The 24,376-nt window shown below is 38.0% G+C and overlaps 3 protein-coding genes across 4 annotated transcripts; all 3 read right to left on the reverse strand.

Annotated features, from left to right (window-relative positions):
* Nucleotides 1–701: 701 nt before the first annotated feature.
* LOC145902548 (uncharacterized) lies at nucleotides 702–7,894 on the reverse strand. 2 transcript variants are annotated; one of them, XM_082990564.1, is made up of 17 exons: nucleotides 6,960–7,894; nucleotides 6,090–6,123; nucleotides 5,676–5,771; nucleotides 5,534–5,586; nucleotides 5,275–5,419; nucleotides 4,873–5,050; nucleotides 4,644–4,790; nucleotides 4,279–4,436; nucleotides 3,939–4,066; nucleotides 3,738–3,882; nucleotides 3,390–3,563; nucleotides 2,888–3,114; nucleotides 2,403–2,544; nucleotides 2,122–2,174; nucleotides 1,917–2,010; nucleotides 1,747–1,853; nucleotides 702–1,394 (listed from the first exon to the last, which is right to left on the reverse strand). In XM_082990564.1, exons 2-17 carry the CDS (start codon nucleotides 6,109–6,111, stop codon nucleotides 1,230–1,232), a joined length of 2,034 nt encoding a protein of 677 aa, XP_082846690.1. In that variant the 5' UTR covers nucleotides 6,112–6,123; nucleotides 6,960–7,894; the 3' UTR covers nucleotides 702–1,229. The 2 variants fall into 2 exon arrangements, with proteins under 2 accessions (XP_082846690.1, XP_082846689.1); XM_082990563.1 differs by lacking the exon at nucleotides 6,960–7,894 and adding an exon at nucleotides 6,284–6,463.
* A 1,678-nt stretch (nucleotides 7,895–9,572) lies between these two features.
* Nucleotides 9,573–23,449, reverse strand: LOC145901982 (uncharacterized). Its single transcript, XM_082989813.1, has 17 exons — nucleotides 23,446–23,449; nucleotides 23,035–23,130; nucleotides 22,870–22,977; nucleotides 22,722–22,774; nucleotides 14,127–14,271; nucleotides 13,309–13,486; nucleotides 12,992–13,138; nucleotides 12,694–12,851; nucleotides 12,362–12,489; nucleotides 12,163–12,307; nucleotides 11,840–12,013; nucleotides 11,333–11,559; nucleotides 10,845–10,986; nucleotides 10,552–10,604; nucleotides 10,347–10,440; nucleotides 10,180–10,283; nucleotides 9,573–9,738 (listed from the first exon to the last, which is right to left on the reverse strand). The coding sequence occupies exons 1-17, from the start codon at nucleotides 23,447–23,449 to the stop codon at nucleotides 9,574–9,576; spliced, it is 2,121 nt and encodes a 706-aa protein (XP_082845939.1). The 3' UTR covers nucleotide 9,573.
* Nucleotides 18,403–22,552, reverse strand: LOC145901558 (uncharacterized). Its single transcript, XM_082989285.1, has 14 exons — nucleotides 22,498–22,552; nucleotides 22,115–22,258; nucleotides 21,916–21,963; nucleotides 21,679–21,856; nucleotides 21,146–21,303; nucleotides 20,849–20,976; nucleotides 20,648–20,792; nucleotides 20,188–20,330; nucleotides 19,928–20,069; nucleotides 19,718–19,770; nucleotides 19,514–19,676; nucleotides 19,348–19,451; nucleotides 18,509–18,980; nucleotides 18,403–18,472 (listed from the first exon to the last, which is right to left on the reverse strand). The coding sequence occupies exons 1-13, from the start codon at nucleotides 22,550–22,552 to the stop codon at nucleotides 18,816–18,818; spliced, it is 1,626 nt and encodes a 541-aa protein (XP_082845411.1). The 3' UTR covers nucleotides 18,403–18,472; nucleotides 18,509–18,815.
* Nucleotides 23,450–24,376: the final 927 nt, after the last annotated feature.

Genomic DNA, 24,376 nt, shown 5'->3' on the forward strand with positions numbered 1-24,376 from the left:
GAATATATGCGTAAACCTTAGGTATACCACACAGCAACGCCATATACTGCAACAGTTTACGCGTTGTTGCATTAAAGTGAAGAAAAAGGACACAATAGTTGCGTTACCTTCCAAAAAATTATATTACTTTGTATACACTACACTGTAAAATGCAGTACGAAAAAACTCAAACAACTGATGCAGCTAATTTCTTATCTACATATACTGGACCAGTAAATAAGCAAAATAGTTAGTGCTTCTTGTTATAATGCCGGATACAAAAGGAGGAACTGAAATCACTGACGTTTTGTTATGTTCTGCAAATTGCTAATGTACAGTCATTAGACAGCATGTGGTAGCGCGGTATATAACTAAAGTACAAACAAATTTAGCTGTTGACTTTCAAACAATGATGTTAAAGCAGATTGTGTCAACCCAGGGTGTATCATAATTGTTTGGTTGAAAAAATTTACGGTTCGATTTAGTTCAAACACACTCAAAGTTTATGTAAAATTGGTTAAAAGCACGACCCACGTATTCTTGACATACCGACATGTGATTTGTCCGGTTATCTAGCATTTGTCTGCAACCCCTTTTAAAACTGGAAATATACGCTCGGACAGTCCTAAGGCGAACATCTGCCTAACTCTGACATTGGGAGGAGAAGTTTTACTCATTAAACATTAAATAACATAAAAAACTTCTTTCCTCTGACTCCTCTCCACGTGTTTTCCATTTTAATTTAATGTATAATAAACTTATGCTAAAATCATCATAATTCCCAACTTCACATAACCCATGATAAATGAACAAGTGCACCATCCAGTTTTATCACACGTTTGGTTATGTTGACATCTTTCCGATGTTGAATGCACAAAGCGCAAAAATTGAGCATACATTTACTCAGATTGCTTGTGTGCTGCCAACATGTCGTCCAAACGCTGATCGTTAGTTTGAAAAAGTCAGTGTTTAGGGGAATATTCTACTAAACTTTTCTGCCACACAAACAAAACGATTATGAAAAAAGAAATCCATATAACTTGAAAGGAAAGTAAAGTTTTCGAAAGCGCTTAAAAATGCTAAAACTATTTCGAACTAAAATTTTATCGCTAATGCATTGAATTAAGTCGCTTGTTAGAATAGCCCATCTGCTTCGGTGACAAAGTAACATAACATTGTGGAAATGCCTAAAGGCTACCAGTTTTAGAATTGCAGCATATACTTTATTACAGCCATTCACATTGTCTTGTTCAGAATATCTTCAGCACGCTCTCTATGGATTGCCTGCAGATGTGGCACTTATCAAGAGATGGGTAGCATTTGTCACAAGATCCATGACCACAAGGATTGAATGCGAGGTTGCGTTCGTTGTCGATGCAAATTGAGCACATTTGCGACTCCCGCATCTCCTCAAGCTGCAATTTTAAGGTCATGATTAAAACAACCAACACACACAATTCTATGAAAAGTTGTTTATCTAAGTGATTAATTTTTTATTCCTTTAGTTAAGAAAACAACGTTACGCCTAAAAAAATTAAAATTTGCAGTCTGGTTAAACAAACTGCAACAAGACGACAAACTTTTGTTTTCAAAAAAAATCCAATAAATTTCTGTCTTTAAAAGTGTGTACTTTCAGCCGTTTTATTCATGTTTTAACCAACGTTGTATGTGAACTTCATTACAAATATATTTTTGTTCATTTTAAACTAATTTGTATGGTGAACTCAAAAATAATACATAGGAAACAAAATATAAATACATAATAACCTGCTTTCTTAATTTTTGTGTTTCCTCTTCATGGGGAAACTCTTTTTTGTTGATACTTTGTCCGCACGAAAGACAACTTTTCATCTTACAGTTTACGCCAGCACAATCTATAAAAGCATCATCTTGATTAACGAAATTACATAACTTTTATACCAACATGCTAGCTTTACCTTGGCACAAGATTTTATGCCCGCATGGACGAAAAATGACCGCAGGAGCCTTGTCTTCGCAAATCCGACAATTTTGTTCAGAGTCATCCAATGGCTTCGTTTTTCAATGAAGGTGGCGCGAAATTATAAAATTTTAACAAAATTACCTCAGGGCAGCCAAGTTTCTTAAAATAACAAATTTTAACAGGATAAATCACAATTTTACCTTGGAGTGTGTAGAGGCCTCAATAGCGGGTTTGTGTCCAACACCTTTTTCACCTGTGTAACATTAAACGTGTGAGAAAACAAAAGTAAAATTAGTGACGCTTTGGCACAAAAGATTTCTGATAAGTTTGGAAGAATGAAAAGAATAAAAAAAATTTAAAACTTGCAAGGAAATTAACAGAATTGTATTCAGTTGTTTTTAGTCAAAAAATCTCTACTACGACGCTGTGCACAGTTCAACACTCTATTTCTATAACTTTGTGGAACGTATTATCTCCGAACCTGGAACCAGCACTAAAACCTCTTGGTGGTAATTGAAAAAAACGTTTTTCAGATTCAGGCCCGAGGTATCATCAACACGGTATTGAACACGAACGAGATTGTCTGGCTTGATGGCAGAGACGGTTGCCGACTTTCCAATCATCTGTCGGAATAGGTGCTCGTGAAAAGACAATACGATGTAGTAGAATCGCTTATGTAAGTTTTTCTGATGTTTCCACATCGTGTGTCAATTGTAACCTATATTAACTTTGCAAGCAATATAGAAAGGTCTAATTTCACTCTGTTATCACTGCAATTTAAAACCTAAATTTGGAAAAAAAATCTAGAAAAAGAAGGAATGACAAATGCATGGAACGTGTCGAGCTGTAAATGCAACAATACACAGTTGATTTATGCGAGGTATGGTCTGGACATCTGATTGTTGTTGAATTATAACCTGATTTAAATCGTTGTAAGTGGAGTATTGTTCAAGGACAGAAACAAACCTTTTCCATTTCGTCACTCCAGCAATCAGTGTGAGCCACCATAATATCTTTCAGAATGTCCTCTGGCAAAACGACTTTCACAACATCTCCTATTTTGAACGTATGTGTGTCTGATGACGGCCCCGCAGACGATGACGCTGAAGAGCCACTGCTGCATTCGCCCACATCAGCTTTAGCTAATTTTTTGTACACTGTTTTCGGCCGTGGTTTGGGTGTCGATGGCAAAACTGCAAATCGTCAAAATGTCTCAACAATTCTTGTTTGTTGTACATTTACAAAAATTCATTACAAAAGAACTGCGAAAAACTGCATACAAATATTGTTTGCGGCTACGTTATTTATGCACATGGGACTGATGTTTTGTCTTATAAATCGATGGTTAGCTTAAATACAGGATATGTTTCGAACAAAATTTCGTCTCAGTATGATATACATTAAACATATATATTAAACATATAAATTATATATAAATAACACGTTAGCACTGGACCAAGCGGATTACCTTTCTGAGAAGACACTTGTAAATCTTTTTGATGTGGTTTGGCCACAACTTGGGCCGATGGCTGTTTAGATGAAGTTGCTATGGATGGTTCTGACTCGCTGGAAATGGAAGGTTTTATTTGGGGGTTGCTTGGAACTGTGGTGCTTGCTTGTCGCGATGACGTCGTTGTTGACTCTGCAAGTGGAAGGCATGTTACATTTCAAAACCGTTTTATAGATAAAAACTATGTGTCTGCAAAGCACAGAAATTAGCTTAAAAGAATCAGGTCCAAGAATGTCTTGATTTTACTTTATCGAGGAAGTCAAAAACAGTAAATTAAAACCTGGTCTTTCATAAAAGTTAATATACCTGTAACTTTCTTCAACGTGGCGGGATTGAAAACTACTGTGCAACCATCACCCACAATATCTGTGCCCAGTTCCTCTTTCTCATATTTTACCCAGACATCGTTGTCGGAATCGATCTTTTCCACGCGTCCGCATTTGTTTATGAGCTGATAAAAGATTGGCAAGGTTGGAGACTTTTTGCAAACATAGTTTAACTACTTACGATAACCATATGATGTTGCCAGCCCCCGTGGCCTTTCTGCATCTGCTTCATTTGCGTGGGATAGAATTTAATTTCTACTTTGTCGCCGATTTTAAAAGGTAGCTCTTCTGTTTTTTCTATCGGGGATCCTAACAAGAAGTAATTTATAATTTTAATCGCAAGGTAGAAAAAACTTAGCTAACTATCGCATACATCAATAATACATTGAGATGTAGTATTTCTGCCAAAAAATCTTTTAATTCAGGTCGCAATGCACTTCTCATTTGCTACTCCTCGATTCGTTTTCATTCGTGTGGTGCTGTGCTCTTCGCATCACCCTGATGCAAATTTAAGAACTTACCACACAGATGCAAAAACTTCTTGTAATACAAGGGTCCGTTGGCTGGAGAAACACATTTGAGATCCACCTGGTGGTCATATCCCACCATGTACTTGCTTGCAAAACCATTATTCCACTTGACAGCAGCTGCATCGTGGACGTGTTCGTCACGATAACCTCTGGCGAATAAGATGAATAAATGTTGATATGTTCGATTCAAACCCATTGTACACTCATATCCTATACACTGCACTGATAGAACTTGTTTAAGAAGCTGCGAGTAAAAAATCTTTCGTCAACTATTTAATACCAAAGCATAACTAGGATTCGTTTCTAAATTGGGTCCTGCAACTTTAAACAAAAACAAATACGTAATCTGGATGAACCTAATGTCCAGAATTGTTCCTTGTTTTCCAGCTCCACCGTCCTGATCTCTCCAACCCCGATGCATTCCTCTTTGAACCACAGCACCACGAAATAATCCTCGGCTCTGAATACGCGCCGCTATTGTGTCACGTGGTGGAAGCAGCAGTCTTCCAAAAAAGTTGCAATGAGATGAATATTGGTAAACAATTATTCCCTATCAGGTGATACGAGAGTTTCAACGTTTCTCACCCTGACGACTCTGGAGTATCGAATCTAATGAAACGATGTTTCAAGTCGTGTTTCTTTGCCATAAAACATGGCGTGCAAAGATCGAAGTCTTCACAGTCGTGACATTTCCATCTTGCGCCGCGCAAGCAATCGTCCTTTTCCTCGCATCCATCACACGATATGTTTTCGTGTTTCACCCCTGCAACCGTTAGTTAACTTAAATAAACAAACTTTGGCTGTGTGTATTGTAAGTCTTTTATCTATAAAGACGATGTTCTTACCACAAAAATACCAGTGGTTGTCTTCGGTATACTAAGTTGTCTATTGGTGCTTGATCGTAACTGTATGTATTTTAACGTGAAGCCCCACTCGTGCGCATGTGTAATGCGAATATAAAACTAATTCGAAATCATAATCCTGTACCTGCTGGTCTGCTATCCAGTATAAGGAGGTCGTAGCTTCCATCACTTCCGGTCCTATAGGTGTTACTTTTTCCGTTATCCCACACGACTTTCACACCCACACTCACGATCCCTATAACTGTTCCAACATATCCGTCGCCACCATCCTGGTTAGGCAAAGTGTGTATTAACAATCCAATCATAGAATCAAGTACATATTGAAAAATAAGACCGGAGTTCCACAGTTCAACTGTCACACGCTAAAACACAACAGTTCAAACCTGATCGCCACTTTTCCAAGAGTCACTCCGCACTACTCTCGCTCCCAGCAAATCTGCAAAATTTGTGAAAACAACACAATTAACTTTTCGCATAGTCTTCTTAAATAAATACGAAACAATAAACCATTGTTTAGTATTTTACATTTTTTGCTGTCGTCTTCGCTGTTATCATCGTCGTCATCGTCTTTGAGCATGTCTATGGTGATGTTGAAAGCAAGGAACAGACGTTTCAGTTCCTCTGCGTCAGCAAGATCGATTTAATTAGATCTCGGTTTTTAATCATCTTTTTGCAATATAATGATTTTGTTTGGTATGACAGATGCATTATTAGTGCGACTTGACAAGACACAGGGGTCTTGTGCCCTTGCGATAATAGCGATACTGTTTTTTTTTGTTTTTTTATCGTTTACCACAATGTTATCGTCACAGGAACACTGATACTTATATACGGCCTGTATTACTTTTTTTCGTGTATTAATTCATGTAAATGGTATAAATTGATTCGACACACCCAACCGTTCAAACACAATAACATGTTTTTTTTGTCGTTTCTTACCCATCTTTCGCCGTTTCTCCATTTCGTGCAAAGCCTGCAAAAGCAAAGTAGTGAAATGACAACTTAATATCCCTACAACATTACATATGGAAGAAATAGAGACTTTTGTGCGGCCTAACATCTAAAAACCAACGCAATAAACGTACCAGGCAAAACAAACACATCAGTTCAATTGCAATTTACAAGAGATTTACCAAAAGAGCGCCCACAGCTCTTGCTTTTCGCCTGGCTTCACAATCTTCCTCGTGGATTATCTTCCTGATAATACTGGGAAATTTTCGGCCACATTTATCACATTCAAACTCTTGAGGTTTAGAAGGGTTCTCCCTACTATGTTTGTTTCCCATAGTAACAACAGTTCTATAATCTCCAAACAAAACTGCGCCTTTGAAAGTTTTTATATGTAGTTATCACATAAGCATTAAACGGGTAGAGCAAAGTGACTGGTATGATGTCATGCACAAGTTTACGTAAACCAGACTAACCAATTATTGCTTCATGTAAAATTTAGCAGTATCGCCTTCTGGTTATATTTCTCCATGCAACCCACGCTAGTATTTCCATTTCTTAATTTTTAATTATGGCGTAACACTGATTTGCGTTGACACTGATTTGCGTCAACCCACAAGTAGAATGGAAGTGGTTTAGCTTGGACAGGCGTAACGTACATGTTTTTTCAAGCAACAATGCAAAACCTGTACGTTACGCCAGTGCAATAACACAATGTATGTGTTGCAAATGCGTCAGATCCAGCTAGGTTGTTGTGCCTGCGAACCTGATCTCGATATGATCGATATAGTTGTGATCACCAAATGATAACCTGCGCAATGGGCGATCCTGGCTTGTCATGGTATAACATGAAAAACTTACGCTTTCGTGATGCCACCGACAAGGGCAAAATCTCAATGATTGCTTGGGGCACCGCCTTTCCTCAAGTGCTTAAACTAACACATAAAGAGAAAGAATTGAAAAGCTAAGCAAGAATTGTTTACAAACGACCGCCGTCTTTGGGAAATATTCTGACCAATTACCGACAACTGGCATTGCAAACAGACTGCAGCAGTCCCGCGGGAAGTTACGCTTACAGACGGTGCGCATCTGCGGACACCATGGCAACCATAAATCTATGGTTATTGAAACGACCAATTTAACGACAAACACAGGTAAAGAATACAAACTAACGCAACACCTAACCTGTGCAAATTATGGCATTTACGTTGCAACGTGCCAAATCTGTCATGAGCAGTACGTTGGTCAGACTAAAAATAAATTCTCAAAACGATGGACGCAACATAGGTCAGATTGGAACATGACAACAGGCAAAACGGGGAGTACCGACACGAAGGCCCTGTGCCACCATTACTTAAGCGCACACCCCTCGTCAGGTCAACACCAGCCCATTGACAGCTGTTTTGCAGTGACGTTTGTTGAACAACCGATGGTTAACAGGCAGGATGTTTGTGAACCAAATGGTTAAACCTTACACAGGCATCAATAAACATCCAAATAATGATCATTCCCAGAATTCGGTGAATAATATCTTGTTGACGTTTTTTTGATGTGTCCCACGGTTGCAACGTATTTATGTTCATTGGTTTTTATCATCGCCCTTTCTACATTCTCATGTGTTGTGTTTACGGCGCTCGTTCGTGCTGCAGGTGTTGTTGCGTTGCGTGTCACTTCAATCGGCTAGTCTTATCTTTGCGCCAAAGTCTAAACACCTTTTATTGCAGTGCAGTGCATAGTGAAGGCAGCAGTACAGGATTTTCTTTAACTTTACTAGTTTTATTTTATTTCATTCTTGGATTTATTTACCGTATAGCTTTCTGTGTTTACTTGCAAATTCGAATTTATAGAAACTGAGGATGCCCGTGCAGGCGAAATCGATTTTTCACGATTACTGATAAATCAGCTGACTGCAATTTGAAACTTCTGTTAGTTTCACTTAATACTTACGCATTTTATGGATGAATGACTACTAAATGTTACACATTTGGTTCGCATTTTGGTACAAAGTCATCCCAGCCGCTTATAGTATCATGTAACAGACCGACTCGGTTTAAAACATAAAACCACTCGTTACATTCATATACATCAATATTACTGTTGACAAATTTCACATAATCAACGTTTGAAAGATTTGCAACATTGGTTGTAACACACGTACAAACCTCTGTACATGCACACAGAACACATAATATATGCGTAACCCTTTGATACCACACGCCGATACAACGCCATATACTGCAACTGTTTATACGCGCTGTAAAGTGTAGAAATGTATCAGATACGAGAGGTTTTTTACTTTCCAAACAACAATATTTCTTACCCACTAAACACTACACTACACTACTAAGAAAATAAACACCCAAACAATTGATCCACTCAATTGCTTACGTACAACACTTCATAATGAATAGTTGTGGGGCCTCTGCTAAGGCTGGATACAAAATGAGGAACCAAAATCGTTGACGTTTTGTTACGTGTTCTGCTGACTGCAGATGTGTAGTCACGTGACAAACAAATTTAACGGTTGACCTTCAACCAATGGTGTTGAGGTAGATTCGTACAACCTAGGGTGCTTTATGTACAGAATAACAGTATTGGTTGGTTAAATGACAGTTGCTACAATGACAATTCATATATGTTTAAATAAAACAAATTTACGCTTCGATTTCGTTCAGAGACACACAAATTTTATGTAAAGTTGGTAAACAACACGACTGACGTATCATTTTCTTGGCATGCTAATATACCATTTGTCCGTTATCGAGCCTTTGTCTGCAATCTTGTGGTTTTTAACTGGAAAATATACCCTCGGGCAGCCCTAAGACTAACACTTGTCTAGCTGTGACATTATAAGGGGCGAACTTTTCTTATCACACATTGTTTAACATAAAAACAACTTCATTCCTCTGAAAATCCCCTTCAGGTGTTTATAATAATGCACAACCTCACATAACCCATGATAAATGAATAATTCCCATGTGCATCGTCCATGTGCATCGTCCATGTGCACTTGTTGGCATCCTTCTGATATTGAACGCCCAGAACGCAAAAATTGAGCATAAATTGTAATACAGATTTCGTATGTGTTGCTACATAGTTGTCCGACCGTCCATCGGTCCGTTGAAAAAGTGAATGTGGCGGTTAGATCGAAGTTTTAAAGTTGCAAAAGTTACAATATTGTAAACCGGGAAATTAACTTTTTGCCACTCAAACTAAACGACCACGAAAGAGAAATTCTGTACAATTGGATAAGAAATTAAAGTATTGGAAAAAAGGATACACAAGGGACGAAAGAATATTTGCACACGTGCGTGTCAATAACAATCCTAAAACTATTCAGAACTAAAATTTCATCGCAAATATGTTGAATTAAGTAGCTCTGGTGACAAAGTTGAATAACGTTGTAGAAATACTTTAATGCCACCAGATTAAATTTTAGCATTTATCAGATTGCAGCCATTAAGTCAGGTCTTCTTCAGAATATTTTCAGGACGCTCTCAATTAATTGCCTGCAGATGTGGCACTGCCTAAGCGAAGGGTAGCATTTGTCACAAGATCCATGACCACAAGGGTTAAATGCGAGGTTGCGTTCGTTGTCGATGCAAATTGAGCACATTTGCGACTCCCGCATCTCCTCAAGCTAAAAGAATAATGACGTCATTAACACAACGACCAACACACACAATTCTATGAAAAGTTGTAAAACGACAAACTTTCGTTTTCGAAAAAATCCAAAAATTTCTGTCTTAAGAGTGTGTATTTTTAGCCGTTTTATTCATGTTTTACCCAACGTTGCATAAGAACTTAATTACAAATACCTTTTTGTTCATTTTAAACTAATTTGTGTGGTGAACACAAAAACAATACACATAAGAAACGAAATTATAAATAAATAATAACCTGTGTAAGCTGCATATAGATGGCCACTGTTTCGACATATTATATGTCGAAATATATACCTTATAAGGTCTCATCAGAGCAGCTGGTGTGACTATCAGACGACTTTGACTTCCACTTAGTGCCATCAGTATGCAGCTTACACAATTCATATTACTGGCTCCACTTTGCTTAACATAATAACCTGTTTTCTCAATTTTTGTGTTTCCTCTTCATGGGCAAACTCTTTTTTGTTGATACTGTGTCCACACGAAAGACATCTTTTCAACTTACAGTTTACGCAACAATCTAAGAAAACATAAAGTTGATCAACGAAATTACATAATATTTTTCCCGACACGGTGGCTTTACCTTGGCACAAGATTTTATGCCCGCATGGACGAAAAATGACCGCAGGAGCCTTGTCTTCGCAAATCCGACAATTTTGTTCTGAGTCATCGAATGGCTTCGTTTTTCCATGAAGGTGGCGCAAAATTATAAAATTTTAACACAATTCTTTCATGTTTGTCAAGTTTCTTAAAATAACAAATTTTAACAGGATAAATGACAATTTTACCTTGGAGTGTGGAGAGGCCTCAATAGCGGGTTTGTATCCAACACCTTTTTCACCTGTGTAACAAAAAACGTATGAGAAATAATAAAATTAGTCACGTTTTGGCAGAATCCCTCGATTAAGCTTTCTGTTGAGTTTTGGAAGAATGAAAAGAATGAAACATTTAGGCCTAAAACTTGCAAGGAAATTGTCAGTATTGTATACAGTTATTTTTAGTCAAAGAATTTCTGCTACGACGCTCTGCACAGTTATTCATTCAACATTATGTTTCTGTAAATACGTGGAACGTATTGTACCTGGAACCAGCACCAAAACCTCTCGGTGGTAATTGAAAAAAACGTTTTTCAGATTCAGTTCCATCGAATCATCGACACTGTATTGAACACGAACGAGGTTGTCTGGCTTGATGGCAGAGACGGTTGCCGATTTTCCAATCATCTGTCGGAAAAGGTGCTCATGAAAAGACAATTCAATGTAGAATCTCTTATGTAAGTTTTTTTTGGTGTTTCCACTTCGTATGTCAGGTGTAGCCTAGATTAACTTTAGGACAACAAAACGGTAAAGGACAGCAATATAAAAAAGGTCTATTTTCTGTTTGTTTTCACTGCAATTTAAAACCTTAATCTGGAAAAAAAATTAGGAAAACTGTTAATATAACAATACACATTTAATTAATGCGAGGTATGGTCTGGACATCTGCTTGTTGTTTAATTATGGCCTGATTCAAATTGTAACAGCTGAAGTTCAAGAACTGTTCAAGAACAGAAACACACAAACAATAAACCTTTGCCATTTCGTTGCTCCAGCAATCTGTGTGGGCCACCATAATATCTTTCAGGATGTCTGCTGGCAAGATGACCTTCACAACATCTCCTGGTTTGAACGTATGTGTGTCTGATGACTGCCCCGCAGATGATGACGCTGAAGAGGCACTGCTGCATTCTCCCGCATCAGCTTTAGCTAATTTTTTGTAAACTGTTTTCGGCAGTTGTTTGGGCGTCGACGGCAAAACTGCAAATCGTCAAAATGTCTCAACAATTCTTGTCTGTTGTGCATTCACAAAAATTCATCATAAAAGGACTGCGAAAAACTGCATACAAATATTGTTGGCGGCTACGTTATTTATGCACAAGGCACTAATGTTTTGTCTTATGAATCGATGGTTAGATTGAATACAAGATATGTTTCGATAAAAATTTCCTCTCAGTATGATATACATTAAACATATATATAAAAAAAAAAAAAAAATATTATATATAAATAACATGGTGACAATGGACCAAGCAAATACCTTTCTTCGAAGACACTTGTAAATCTTTTTGAAGTGGTTTGGCAACAACCTGGCCCGATGGCTGTTTAGGTGATGTTTCCAGGGATGGTTCTGGCTCTGTGGAAGTGGAAGGTTTTATTTGGAGGTTGCTTGGAACCGTGAAGCTTGCTTGTTGCAATGTCGTCGTTGTGGACTCTGCAAGTGGAACACATTTTACATTTCAAAACCTATTAATTATTGATAAAAATATGTGTCTGCAAGGCACAGCAATTGGCATACTTGAAAGCAATTGGGAAGCCAAAGACAGTAAATTAAAACCTGGTCTTTTATAAATGATAACATACCTGTTACTTTCTTCAATGCGGCGGGATTGAAAACTCCTGTGCAACCATCACCCACAATATCTGTGCCCAATTCCTCCCGCTCATATTTTACCCAAACATCGTTGTCGGAATCGATTTTGTCCACGCGTCCGCGTTTGTTTATAAGCTAAAAGATGGGTAGGATAGGAGATTTTTTGCAAACAGTGTGTTAACTACTTACGATAACCATATGATGTTGCCAGCCCCCGTGGCCTTTCTGCATTCGATTCATTTGCGTGGGATGGAATTTAATTTCGACTTTGTCGCCAATTTTGAAAGGTTGCTCTTCTGTTTTTTCTTTTGGGGATCCTAACAAGAAGTAATTTACAATTTTAACCGCAAGGTAGAAAAAAATGTACTAACAATCGTATACATCAATATTACATTCATGCAGCCATTCCGCTCAGCATATATTTTAATTCAGGTCGCAATGACATGCACTTTCTTTTTTGCGTTTTCTGTCGTGTGGTGTCATGCTCTTCGAAGTGCACCGTTGTAAATTTAAGAACTTACCACACAAATGCAAAAACTTCTTGTAATACAAGGGTCCGTTGGCTGGAGAAACACATTTGAGATCCACCTGGTGGTCACATCCCACCATGTACTTGCTTGCAAAACCATTACTCCACTTGACAAGAGCTGCATCGTGGGCGTGTTTGTCACGAAAACCTCTGTTCACGTCATGACGAGTAAGGTGAGTAAATATTTATAGGTTCGATTCAAACCCATTGTACACTCATATCCTATACTGCACTGATAGAACTAGGATTCGTTTCTAAATTTGAACAAAAACAAATAAGTCTGGGCGAACCTAATGTCCAAAATTGTTCCTTGTTTCCCAGCTCCACCGTCCTGATCACTCCAACCCCAATGCATTCCTCTTTGAACCACAGCACCAGGAAATAATCCTCGGCTCTGAATACGCGTCGCTATTGTGTCACGCGATGGAAGCAGCAGTCTAAAAAGATACGAAATTTTTACTCTTGCTACTCTTGCTGTTTTAAGTTGATGCAGTGGTTAGTAGCAAAAAATTCTCGGTATGCATATAGGTTAATAATATTTTATTATTACTTATTTATTTAAAGGATAAATTCTAAATTATGGAGGATAAATTCTAGCGTTGTTTACCCTGACGACTCTGGAGTATCGAATCTAATGAAACGATGTTTCAAGTCGTGTTTCTTTGCCATAAAACATGGCGTGCAAAGATCGAAGTCTCCACAATCGTGACATTTCCATCTCGCACCGCGCAGGCAATCGTCCTTTTCCACGCATCCGTCACACGATACGTTTTCGTGTTTCACCCCTGCAACCGTGGGTTAACAATGAAACTGTAAAAATGGCTTAGTGTATTGCAGGTCTTTCATCTATAAAGACAAGGTGTTTACGCCCAAAATACCAGTGGTTGTCGTCTTTGTACAAAGTTGTCTGTTGCTTAATCGTAACTTTGTACATTTTCATGTGAGCAGGGTTATTTTGACAGTGAAGTCAGTGGTACCGGAATTTTTTTCCCCGACTGAAATCTTTTTGTTAACATTACACGTAATAAGGTACTTAACAATCTTTCGCCACTCAACAAAATTGATCAATATGTTTGATAATGACTTGTTTACGTAGTAGACTTTATTATGCGAAATAGCATCATCTAATAGCTCTGTTCCCACATTGAAAATTTTTTTGTTCCCCACAGTTTTTAAACCATTTGTTATGTAAGTGGGAAGTTAATTATGCAAGCATCGATTAAGTGCTTTGTAATCGAAAAGGCAAAAAAATGGAAAATCTAATTCGCTTGCGGAGAAACAGTTCCACCGCTAGTCTTAATAACATACATCCAAAAAATACCCTTTTTTTATTTTGTTATATGCGCCCATACAGTTACTTGCTGTGCAACTATTCCTCTACATAAAATGTAACAATAAAACTAATTAGAAATCATAATTCTGTACCAGCTGGTCTGCTATCCAGTATAAGGAGGTCGTAGCTTCCATCTATTCCGGTCCTGTAGGTGTTGCTGGCTCCAATATCCCACAAAACTTTCACACCCACTCTCATGATCTCTATAACTGTTCCAACATTTCCTTCACCACCATCCTGGTTAGGCAAAGTGTGTATTAAAAAATTAATCATTGAATCAAGTACATAAAGAAAAATTAGGCCGGAGTTCCGTTCAGCCGTCACACGCTAAAACATAAAAGTTCAGACCTGATTGCTCCATTTCCAAGTGTCACTCCGCACCACTCTGGCTCCGAGCAAATCTGGAAATTTTCAAAACGTCACTGCTTAGTGTAAACAACACAGTTAACATTCCGCTTAGTCATGTTGAATAAATATGAAACAATAAACCATTGCTTAGCACTTTACATTTTTTTCTGTCGTCTTCAACGTTATCATTTGCATTATCGTCCTTGATCATGTCCATAGTGATGTTGAAAGCAAGGAAAAGACGTTTCAGTTCCTCTGCGTCAGCATGAAAGTTAGATCACGATTTTATTCATTCTTTGACAAGGTATAGTGATTTGGTTTAGTATAACACATACATGATTTGTGCAGCTTGGCAAAAACACCAGTAGGCTGGTGGTGCCCTTTCGGCAATAGTGTTACTGCTCTTCATGGGTTTTTATCGTTTAGCACAGTGTTATCGTCACAGGAACACTCATACTTAGATAAGGCCTGTGTTATTTTTTTGTGTATTAATTTGTCTTCTCTTACCCATCTTGCGCCGTCTCTCCATTTCGTGCAAAGCCTGCAAAAGCAACGTAGGGAAATGGCAACCTAATATCCCTACGACATTTGGTATTAAAGAAAAACATACTTTCGCGCTGCCTTATTTCAAAAAAACAACGCAATAAACGTACCAGGCATATCAGACACGACAGTTCAATTGCAATTTACGAGAGATTTACCAAAAGAGCGCCCACAGCTCTTGCTTTTCGCCTGGCTTCACAATCTTCCTCGTGGAGAATCTTCCTGATAATACTGGGAAATTTCTGGCCACATTTATCACATTCGAACTCTTGAGGTGGAGATGGGTTCTCCCCAGCACTCTGTTTGTTTCCCATATTGACAACAGTTCTATAATCTAACTGTTGCTTCAGGTACAAAATTTACCAGTTTATTATTCTGCTTTTATTGCTGCACGCAACCCACGCTTGTAGTTCCAGTTCGTAATTTTACATTATGACGTAACACTGGTTTGCGCCAAATCACATCCAGATAAGTTGGTATGTCTGCGGACGTAATTTCAATGTGATCGATATTAAGTTGTTATCACCAATTGATGGTGATCGTACTTGTCATGTTATAGCATGAAATACTGCTGCATTTTATGGATAGATGACTACTGAAAGTTACTTATTTAGTTCCTATTTTGGTGCAAGTTTTGAGTATTATGTATTGGCGCACACTCGGCTTTTAACATAAATCCACTACACAATAAATCCACTCGTTGCATTTATATACAATAGTATTCCTGTTGACACATTCCGCATAACCAACGTTTGAAAGATTTGCAACATTGGTTGGTACACAGGTAAAAACCTCAGTAAATGCAATGTAGAATATATGCGTAACCCTTCGGTACACCACACACCGATAAAACACCATACATTGCAACTGTTGACGCGCTGCTAAGTGTAGAAATGTATATCAAATACGGAAAGTTTGCTACCTTCCAAAATATATTAATAATTCTCATACACTTCACTACGGAGAAAATAAAACCCAACAACTGATGCAGCCAATTGCTTACGTGCAATACTACATAATGAATAGTTGTGGCGCCTCTGTTATGGCCGAATACAAAATGCGGAACCGAAATCACTGGCGTTTTGTTATGTTCTGCTGAATGCAGATGTACAGCCAAGAGACAGTCACGGGATATTTACCTTTGCTGTAAATACCTAAAGTACAAACAAATTTAGCTGTTGACATTCAACGAATGGTGTTGAGGTAGATCAGTACTACCCTGGGTCTTTTATGTACAGTAAGCAGTACTGTTCGGTTGAACGATACTTGCTGCAATTACAACTCTTAAAGTTTTTCAATTAACGAATTTACGTTAAATTCCGTTACTCTCACAGTTTTATATTGGTTAAGAGCACGACCCATCCCATGTATCATTTCCATTACATGCTCATAATACCATTTGTCCGGTACCGAGCCTCTTTATGCAATCCTTTAATTTTTAAGCGGGAATTGGACCCGTAACTTGGTGGTAGGATTTAACAACGCAGTAATATTTCATGCAATGGCATGATTGGCAGGATCGCCCCACTGCGCAGGTCCTTGCTTGGAGATCGCAGCTATCGTATCGCGATCATCAGGTTTGCAGGCTTGGCAGCCCAGGCATTGCAGCCTAGATGGATCAGCCTTTTTTCCTGACAAGTCGGAGCAAGATTTGAAAAATTCAAGCTCCCGGTGAGGTTTGAACTCACAACCCTGGGCTGACCCATCGCTCTACCAACTGACCTACAGGAGCTCAGTGTCGGTTCGTCAAAAAAGGTGAATGTTGCGGTTGGAGAGAAGTTTTAAAGTTGCACAACACAAACGACAATATTCTACACTGGGAAATTAACTTTTTGTCACACAAACAAAACGATCAAGAAGAGAAATTCTATACAACTGGATAAGAAATTCAAGTATTGAAAAATGCTTTAGGATACACAACGGACGAAAGAATATTTGCATAAGTGCGTGTCAACAACAATCCTACAACCATTTCAAACTAAAATTTTATCGAAAAGTATTGAATTAAGTAGCTTGCGAGAATAACCTATCTGCTCTGGGGACAAAATTGCACAACGTTGCAGAAATACTTTAATGCCACCAGATTCAATTTTAGCATTTATCAGATTGCAGCCAAGTCAGGTCTTCTTCAGAATATCTTCAGGACGCTCTCAATGGATTGCCTGCAGATGTGGCACTGCCTAAGGGAAGGGTAGCATTTGTCACAAGATCCATGACTACAAGGGTTGAATGCGAGGTTTCGTTCGTTGTCGATGCAAATTGAGCACATTTGCGACCCCCGCATCTCTTGGAGCTGAAAGTTTGACGTCATTACCACAATGACCAACACACAAAATTCTATGAAAAGTTGTAAAACGACAAACTTTCGTTTCCAAAAAAATCCAAAAAAAACTGTCTTAAAAGTGTGTACTTTTAGTCGTTTTATTCATGTTTTAACCAACGTTGCATATGAACTTAATTTCAAATATCTTTTTGTTCATTTTAAACTAATTTGTATAGGGAACATAAAAAAAATACACATAAGAAATGAAATTATACATACATAACAACCCGTGTAAGCTGCATATAGATGGCCACGGTTTCGACTTATAAGGTCTCATCAGAGCAGCTGGTGTGACTATCAGACGACGACCAAACGGCTAAGCATAGACTTCCACATATAGTGCCATTAGTATGCAGCTTACACAATTCATATTACTGGCTCCACTTTGCTCAACATAATAACCTGTTTTCTCAATTTTTGTGTTTCCTCTTCATGGGGAAACTCTTTTTTGTTGATAGTTTGTCCGCACGAAAGACAACTTTTCAACTTACAGTTTACGCAACAATCTAAGAAAACAGAAAGTTGATCAACGAAATTACATAATATTTATCCCGACACGGTGGCTTTACCTTGGCACAAGATTTTATGCCCGCATGGACGAAAAATGACCGCAGGAGCCTTGTCTTCGCATATGCGACAATTTTGCAGATTGTGTCAACCCAGGGTGTTTCATGAACAATAAGCATTATTGTTTGGTTGAAAAAATTTACGCTTCAATTTCGTTCACAGACACCCAAAGTTTATGCAAAATTGGTAAAAAGCACGACCCACGTATTCTTGACATACCGACATGTGATTTGTCCGGTTATGTAGCATTTGTCTGCAACCCCTTTTTAAACGGGAAATATACGCTCGGACAGCCCTAAGACGAACATCTGTCTAACTCTGACATTGGGAGGAGAAGTTTTACTCATTAAACATTAAATAACATGAAACAACTTCTTTCCTCTGACTCCTCTCCACGTGTTTTCCATTTTAATTTAATGTATAATAAACTTATGCTAAAATCATCATAATTCCCAACTCCACATAACCCATGATAAATGAACAAGTGCACCATCCAGTTTCATCACACGTTTGGTTATGTTGACATCTTTCCGATGTTGAATGCACAAAGCGCAAAAATTGAGCATACATTTACTCAGATTGCTTTTGTGCTGCCAACATGTCGTCCAAACGCTGATCGTTAGTTTGAAAAAGTCATAGTGTTTAGGGGAAGCGAAGCTTTAAAGTTGCAAAACAAAATAAGTGATCTTCTACAAAACTTTTCTGCCACACAAGCAAAACGATTACGAAAAATGAAATCTATATAACTTAAAAGGTAATTAAAGTTTTCGAAAGCGCTTTAGGATACACAAAGGGCCAAAGTTTGCCTACGTGCATGTCTTTAAAAATGCTAAAACTATTTCGAACTAAAATTTTATCGCTAATGCATTGAATTAAGTCGCTTGTTAGAATAGCCCATCTGCTTCGGTGACAAAGTAACATAACATTGTGGAAATACCTAAAGGCTGCCAGTTTAAGAATTGCAGCATATACTTTATTGCAGCCATTCACATTGTCTTGTTCAGAATATCTTCAGGATGCTCTCTATGGAATGCCTGCAGATGTGGCACTGCCTAAGGGAAGGGTAGCATTTGTCACAAGATCCATGACCACAAGGGTTGAATGCGAGGTTGCGGTCGTTGTCGATGCAAATTGAGCACAGTTGCGACTCCCGAATCTCCTCAAGCTGCAATTTTAAGGTCATGATTAAAACGACCGAAACACACAATTCTATGAAAAGTTGTTTATCTGAGTGGTTAATTTTTTATTCCTTTAGTAATGAAAACAGCGTTACGCTAATAAAAATAATAATTTGCAGTCTGCTTAAAGAAAATATAAAAGGACGACAAACTTTCGTCTTCAGAAATTGTTAAATAAAAAAAAAAAAATTTCTGTCTCAAAAGCGTGGATTGTACTTTTCGCCATTTGTGTTTCACCCAACGTTGTATGTGAACTTAATTACAAATATACATATATTTGTTAATTTTAAACTAATTTGTATGGTGAATTCAAAATAATACACATAAGAAACGACAATATAAATAAATATTAACCTGTTTTCTCAACTTTTGTGTTTCCTCTTCATGAGGAAACTCTTTTTTGTCGATACTTTGTCCACAAGAAAGACATCTTTTCAACTTACAGTTTACTCCACAATCTAAGAAAACATCTATTTGCTCAACGAACATACGTAATTATATCCCAACACGTTGACTTTACCTTGGCACAAGATTTTATGCCCACATGGACGGAAAATCACCGCAGGAGCCTTGTCTTCGCACAAACGACAATTTTGTTCTGAGTCATCGATTGGCTTCGTTTTTCCATGAAAGTAGCGCGAAATTATAAAATTTAACCAAGTTCTTTCATGTTTGCCAAGTTTCTTAAAATGATTAATTTTAAAAGGATAAATGACAATTTTACCTTAGAGTGTGGAGAGGCCTCAACAGCGGGTTTGTGTCCAACACCTTTTTCACCTGTGCAACATAATCAGTCACGATTTGACACAATTGATCAAGCTTTCACGATTTGACAAATTGATTAAGTTTGGAAGAATGAAAAGATTTTAAAAAAATAGAGTTAAATTCAGTTATTCATTCAACAGTCTGTTTTCTAAACGTGTTGTCGCCGAACCTGGAACCAGCACTAAAAGCTCTCGACGGTAATTGAAAAAAGTATGTTTCAGATTCAGGCCCGAGGTATCATCGGCACTGTATTGAACAAGGACGAGATTGTCTGGCTTGATGGCACGGACTGTTGCCGATTTCCCAATTACCTATCGATAAAAATGATTATAAAAACAAAATACAACGCAGAAGAATCACTTGTGTAAGTTTTACTGATGCCACAGAACCGGAGCATGACTGAAGCATAAAACAAACACACAAACAAACCTTTGGCATTTCGTCGCTCCAGCAATCTGTGTGGCCCATCATAATATCTTTCAGGATGTCTACTGGCAAGTCGACTTTCACAACATCTCCTGGTCTGAACTTATGTGTGTCTTTCGTCATCTGTTTGGGTATCGATGGAAAAACTGCACACAAGCAAAAAATATCAACAAATGATGCTTGTTGGTATCACTATACTTTACAAAACAAAAAAATATCACAAAGGAATGGGGGAAATCGTTTAAAATAATGTTGGCAGCTACGTTACTTGTGCTTGATTTTAAACTTTTCGAGATTTAAAGTAGGTAATTTTGTAAGTAAACTTATATGTTATAACATAATCAAGTCCACTCACGGATACTAATCCATTATTCCACCGAGAAAGAAAAAAAAGGTCAAACTTGGTCTTTCGTGATCAGTAAATCAAAACCTGAACTTTGAAAAAAGATCACATGCGACGTACCGGTTATTTTCTTTAATGCTGCAGGGTTGAAGACTTTCCGGTAACCACCTTCCAAAATATCTGTGTCCAATTCCTCCTGCTCGTATTTCACCCAAACATCGTTCTCGCAATCAATTCTTTGCACGCGGCCTTGTTTATTCATCAACTAAAAAAACATGGTTAATATTGGAGTGCTTTAGTACAAACCTTTTAACTACTTACGATAACCAAACAATATTTCCAGCCCCCGTGACCTTTTTGCATCCGCTTCATTTCCAAGGGATGGAATTTAATTTCGACTTTGTCGCCGATTTTGAAAGGTTCCTCTTCTGTTCTTTCTTTTGTGGATCCTAACAAGAAGTAATTTACAATTTTAATCGCAAGGTAGAAAAAACTGTACTAACAATCGCATACACCGATAATACAATCAGGCAGCATTTCTGGCAATAACATGATTTCGTTTTCTGTTGTGTGGTGCGGTCCTCTTGTGGGCACTCCGTTGTAAATTTAAGAACTTACCACACAAATGCAAAAATTTCTTGTAATACAAGGGTCCGTTGGCTGAGGAAACACATTTCAGATCCACTTGGTAGTCACATCCAACCCTGTAGTTGCTTACAACTCCATTACTCCACTTGACAAGAGCTGCATCGTGGGCGTGTTCGTCACGAAAACCTCTGACGGGTAAAGTGAATAAATACTGATAGGTTCGATTCAAATCCATTACACTACTTATCATATACTACACTGATTGAACTCATCAATGGTCTATTATTCTCCAACTACTTGACACTTGTTCATTAATATCAAGCACAACTAGAATTCGTTTCTTAACTGTAAGTTTAAAATTGTTCCTTGATTTCCAGCTCCACCGTCCTGATCTCTCCAACCCCAATGCATTCCTCTTTGAACCACAGCACCAGGAAATAATCCTCGGCTCTGAATACGCGCCGCTATTGTGTCACGTGGTGAAAGCAGTATTCTTCCAAAAAAGTTCCAATGAGATGGATATTGGTAAATAAAAATTTCCAAAGAGTTTCAACGTTTCTTACCCTGACGACTCTGGAGTATCGAATCTAATGAAACGATGTTTCAAGTCGTGTTTCTTTGCCATAAAACATGGCGTGCAAAGATCGAAGTCTTCACAATCGTGACATTTCCATCTTGCGCCGCGCAGGCAATCGCCCTTTTCATCGCATCCGTCACACGATACATCTTCATGTTTCACCCCTGCGAATGTGGATTAACTTAAATAAACAAACTTTGCCTCTGCCTGTTGCAGGTTTTACGTCTGTAAAGACGGAGTTTTTTACGCTCAAAATACTGGAGGTTGTAGCCTGTATATAAAATTGTTTATTAAGTATTTTGGTCCGCGTCTGAAATATTTTTAATGACTTGTGGCGCTCGAGGTTTCTAGACAAATTTGCACTTATTCGATGACTAGAAGCGGTTATTCACGCATAAACTGACACGGAATAGTGCATTTACCAATCTTTTGCAACTCAACAAAATTAATTAATATGCTTGAATATGACTTGGTTTTAGAAAGGAACTTCTTGTATAAAAATAGTAAAGTTTGTTTAAAATTGCGTTTTCCGCAGTTTTTGAACCACTCGTGTGATTTGTTGTAAGCTGTTACACAACCATGTTTCGTATTTAGAAAAGAAGAAGTGTGGGTAAATCTAGTTCTTTAGCAGTGTAAACCTGTTCCATTATCCCAGTTTCACTCTCACGGACGTTAAATCAAAGGATACAAAAGTTTTTTCACATGCATTCACACAATTCATACAATAAAGTACAACTCAGTGCCTCATTCGTGCGTATGATGTGTAATGAAAATGTTAAACTAATTGAAAATCGTAATTCTGTACCAGCTGGTCTGCTATCCAGTATAAGGAGGCCGTAGCTTCCATCGTATCCGGCCATGTAAGTGTTGCTGTTTCCGCGATCCCACAAAACTTCTACAGTACCCACACTTACGATGTTTATAACTGTTCCAACATTTCCTTCTCCACCATCCTGGTTAGGCAAAATTAATGTTGAAAAATGAGACTGGGGTGTTACAGTACACACAGTAAAACATAAGGCATCAAACCTGATCGCCCCATTTCCAAGCGTCACTCCGAACCACTCTTGCTCCCAACAAATCTGGAAAATTCAGTATGTCACTGCTTTGTGAAAATAACACAGTTAACTTTCTGCATAGTTATATTTAAGCTCGAGAAAATGTCAAAATTTACTACATGAATCAGCCTGCACTGGTCCGTGATCAATGGATTGGCGGATCTGTTTTCGATCTGACTTAAAAAGGAGATCATACACTAGGGCTGAACCTTTACTGCTTTTGGAGTCTCAGGAATATAATAGTTGTGTTTTAAATTGAAAAAATAAAACCCATTGCAAGGTACATTTTTTGCTGTCGTCTTCGTTGTTATCATTTTCTTCCTCGAATTTGAGCATGTCCATGGTGATGTCAAATTTAAAGAAAAGGCGTGTCAGTTCATCTGCGTCAACGAGATAGATTTAATTAGATCTGGATTTTGATTATTTGTTGGCCATACAATGACTTGGTTGGTATAACACATACAATATTTGTGCGACTTGGCAAGACGCAGATAATACCGATAATGCTCACAGCTTGTTGTCATATTAGAGTTTAGCTTGGTGTTTACTGCAATGTTATCGTCATTGTTGTACTTTTGTCAAGAAACACCCATTTTTAATATAAGGCCTGCATTATTTTTTAGTGTAATTTTTGATATTCGATACACCAAGCTGCATGTTCAAACAAAGTAAACATAGTTCTTGGCACTTCTTACCCATCTTTCGCCGTTTCTTGCAAAGCCAGCAAAAGCAACGCAAGAATGAATATGAAGCCTAAATATGTCTATAACATTTAACAGAGACCTATAGTGAAGAAAATGAACATATGTGCGGCAAAACAAACACATCAGTTCAATGCAATTTAGCCTACAAGAGATTCAGCTGTCCCTCTCTACCTGGCTTTGCAATCTTGCTCGTGGTGAATCAGCCCAATGACGCTGGAAAATATTCGGCCACAATTCTCACAACGTACTGGAGTCGAAAATGGGTACACCCCACTCTCTTTACTCATATTGACAACAATTCTATGACATGTTTTGTACAAAGATTGTTGTCGCTAATATATCATGTACAAAGTTGTCGCTAAAGTATCATGTACAAGCGCCCACTTGCTTTCAAACGTTAAACCACTCTTGGCGTTGATACAAATCAATAGTTCGTGTACTAAATTTTTCTAACTAAGGTACAGTATAGCTTGACAAATTCTGCTTTTTAACTTATCGACAAGGATTTATAATCGCATTTTAGGCGTAAACCTTTGATATACCACACTGACATACAACACCATATACTGCAACTGTTTACGCGCTGGGAAACTTTAGTGGCAAAATACATAAGACACGCAAAATTCGTTACCTTTCAAAAAAAAAAAAACAATTGATGCAGCCAAATTCGTATCGACAACTCTTAGGCCATCAAGTAAAAAATTAATAGTTGTGGCGCCTCGGCATTTGTACAGCCGCGAGACAGTCACGGGATATTTGTTTGTGCTTCAAACACCTAAAGTACAAACAAAATTAGCTGTTGATCTTCAACCTATGGTGTTTGCTTCAACACAGGGTGCTGTATGTACGTTAGGTAGTATTGGTTGTATTTACACACTTTTTATGAACAAAATTTGTTCAAACGTGGACGACAAGTCGTTTT

Source organism: Ascidia mentula, chromosome 5 (assembly GCF_947561715.1).
Source record: "Ascidia mentula chromosome 5, kaAscMent1.1, whole genome shotgun sequence".
NCBI classification, from domain to species: domain Eukaryota; kingdom Metazoa; phylum Chordata; class Ascidiacea; order Phlebobranchia; family Ascidiidae; genus Ascidia; species Ascidia mentula.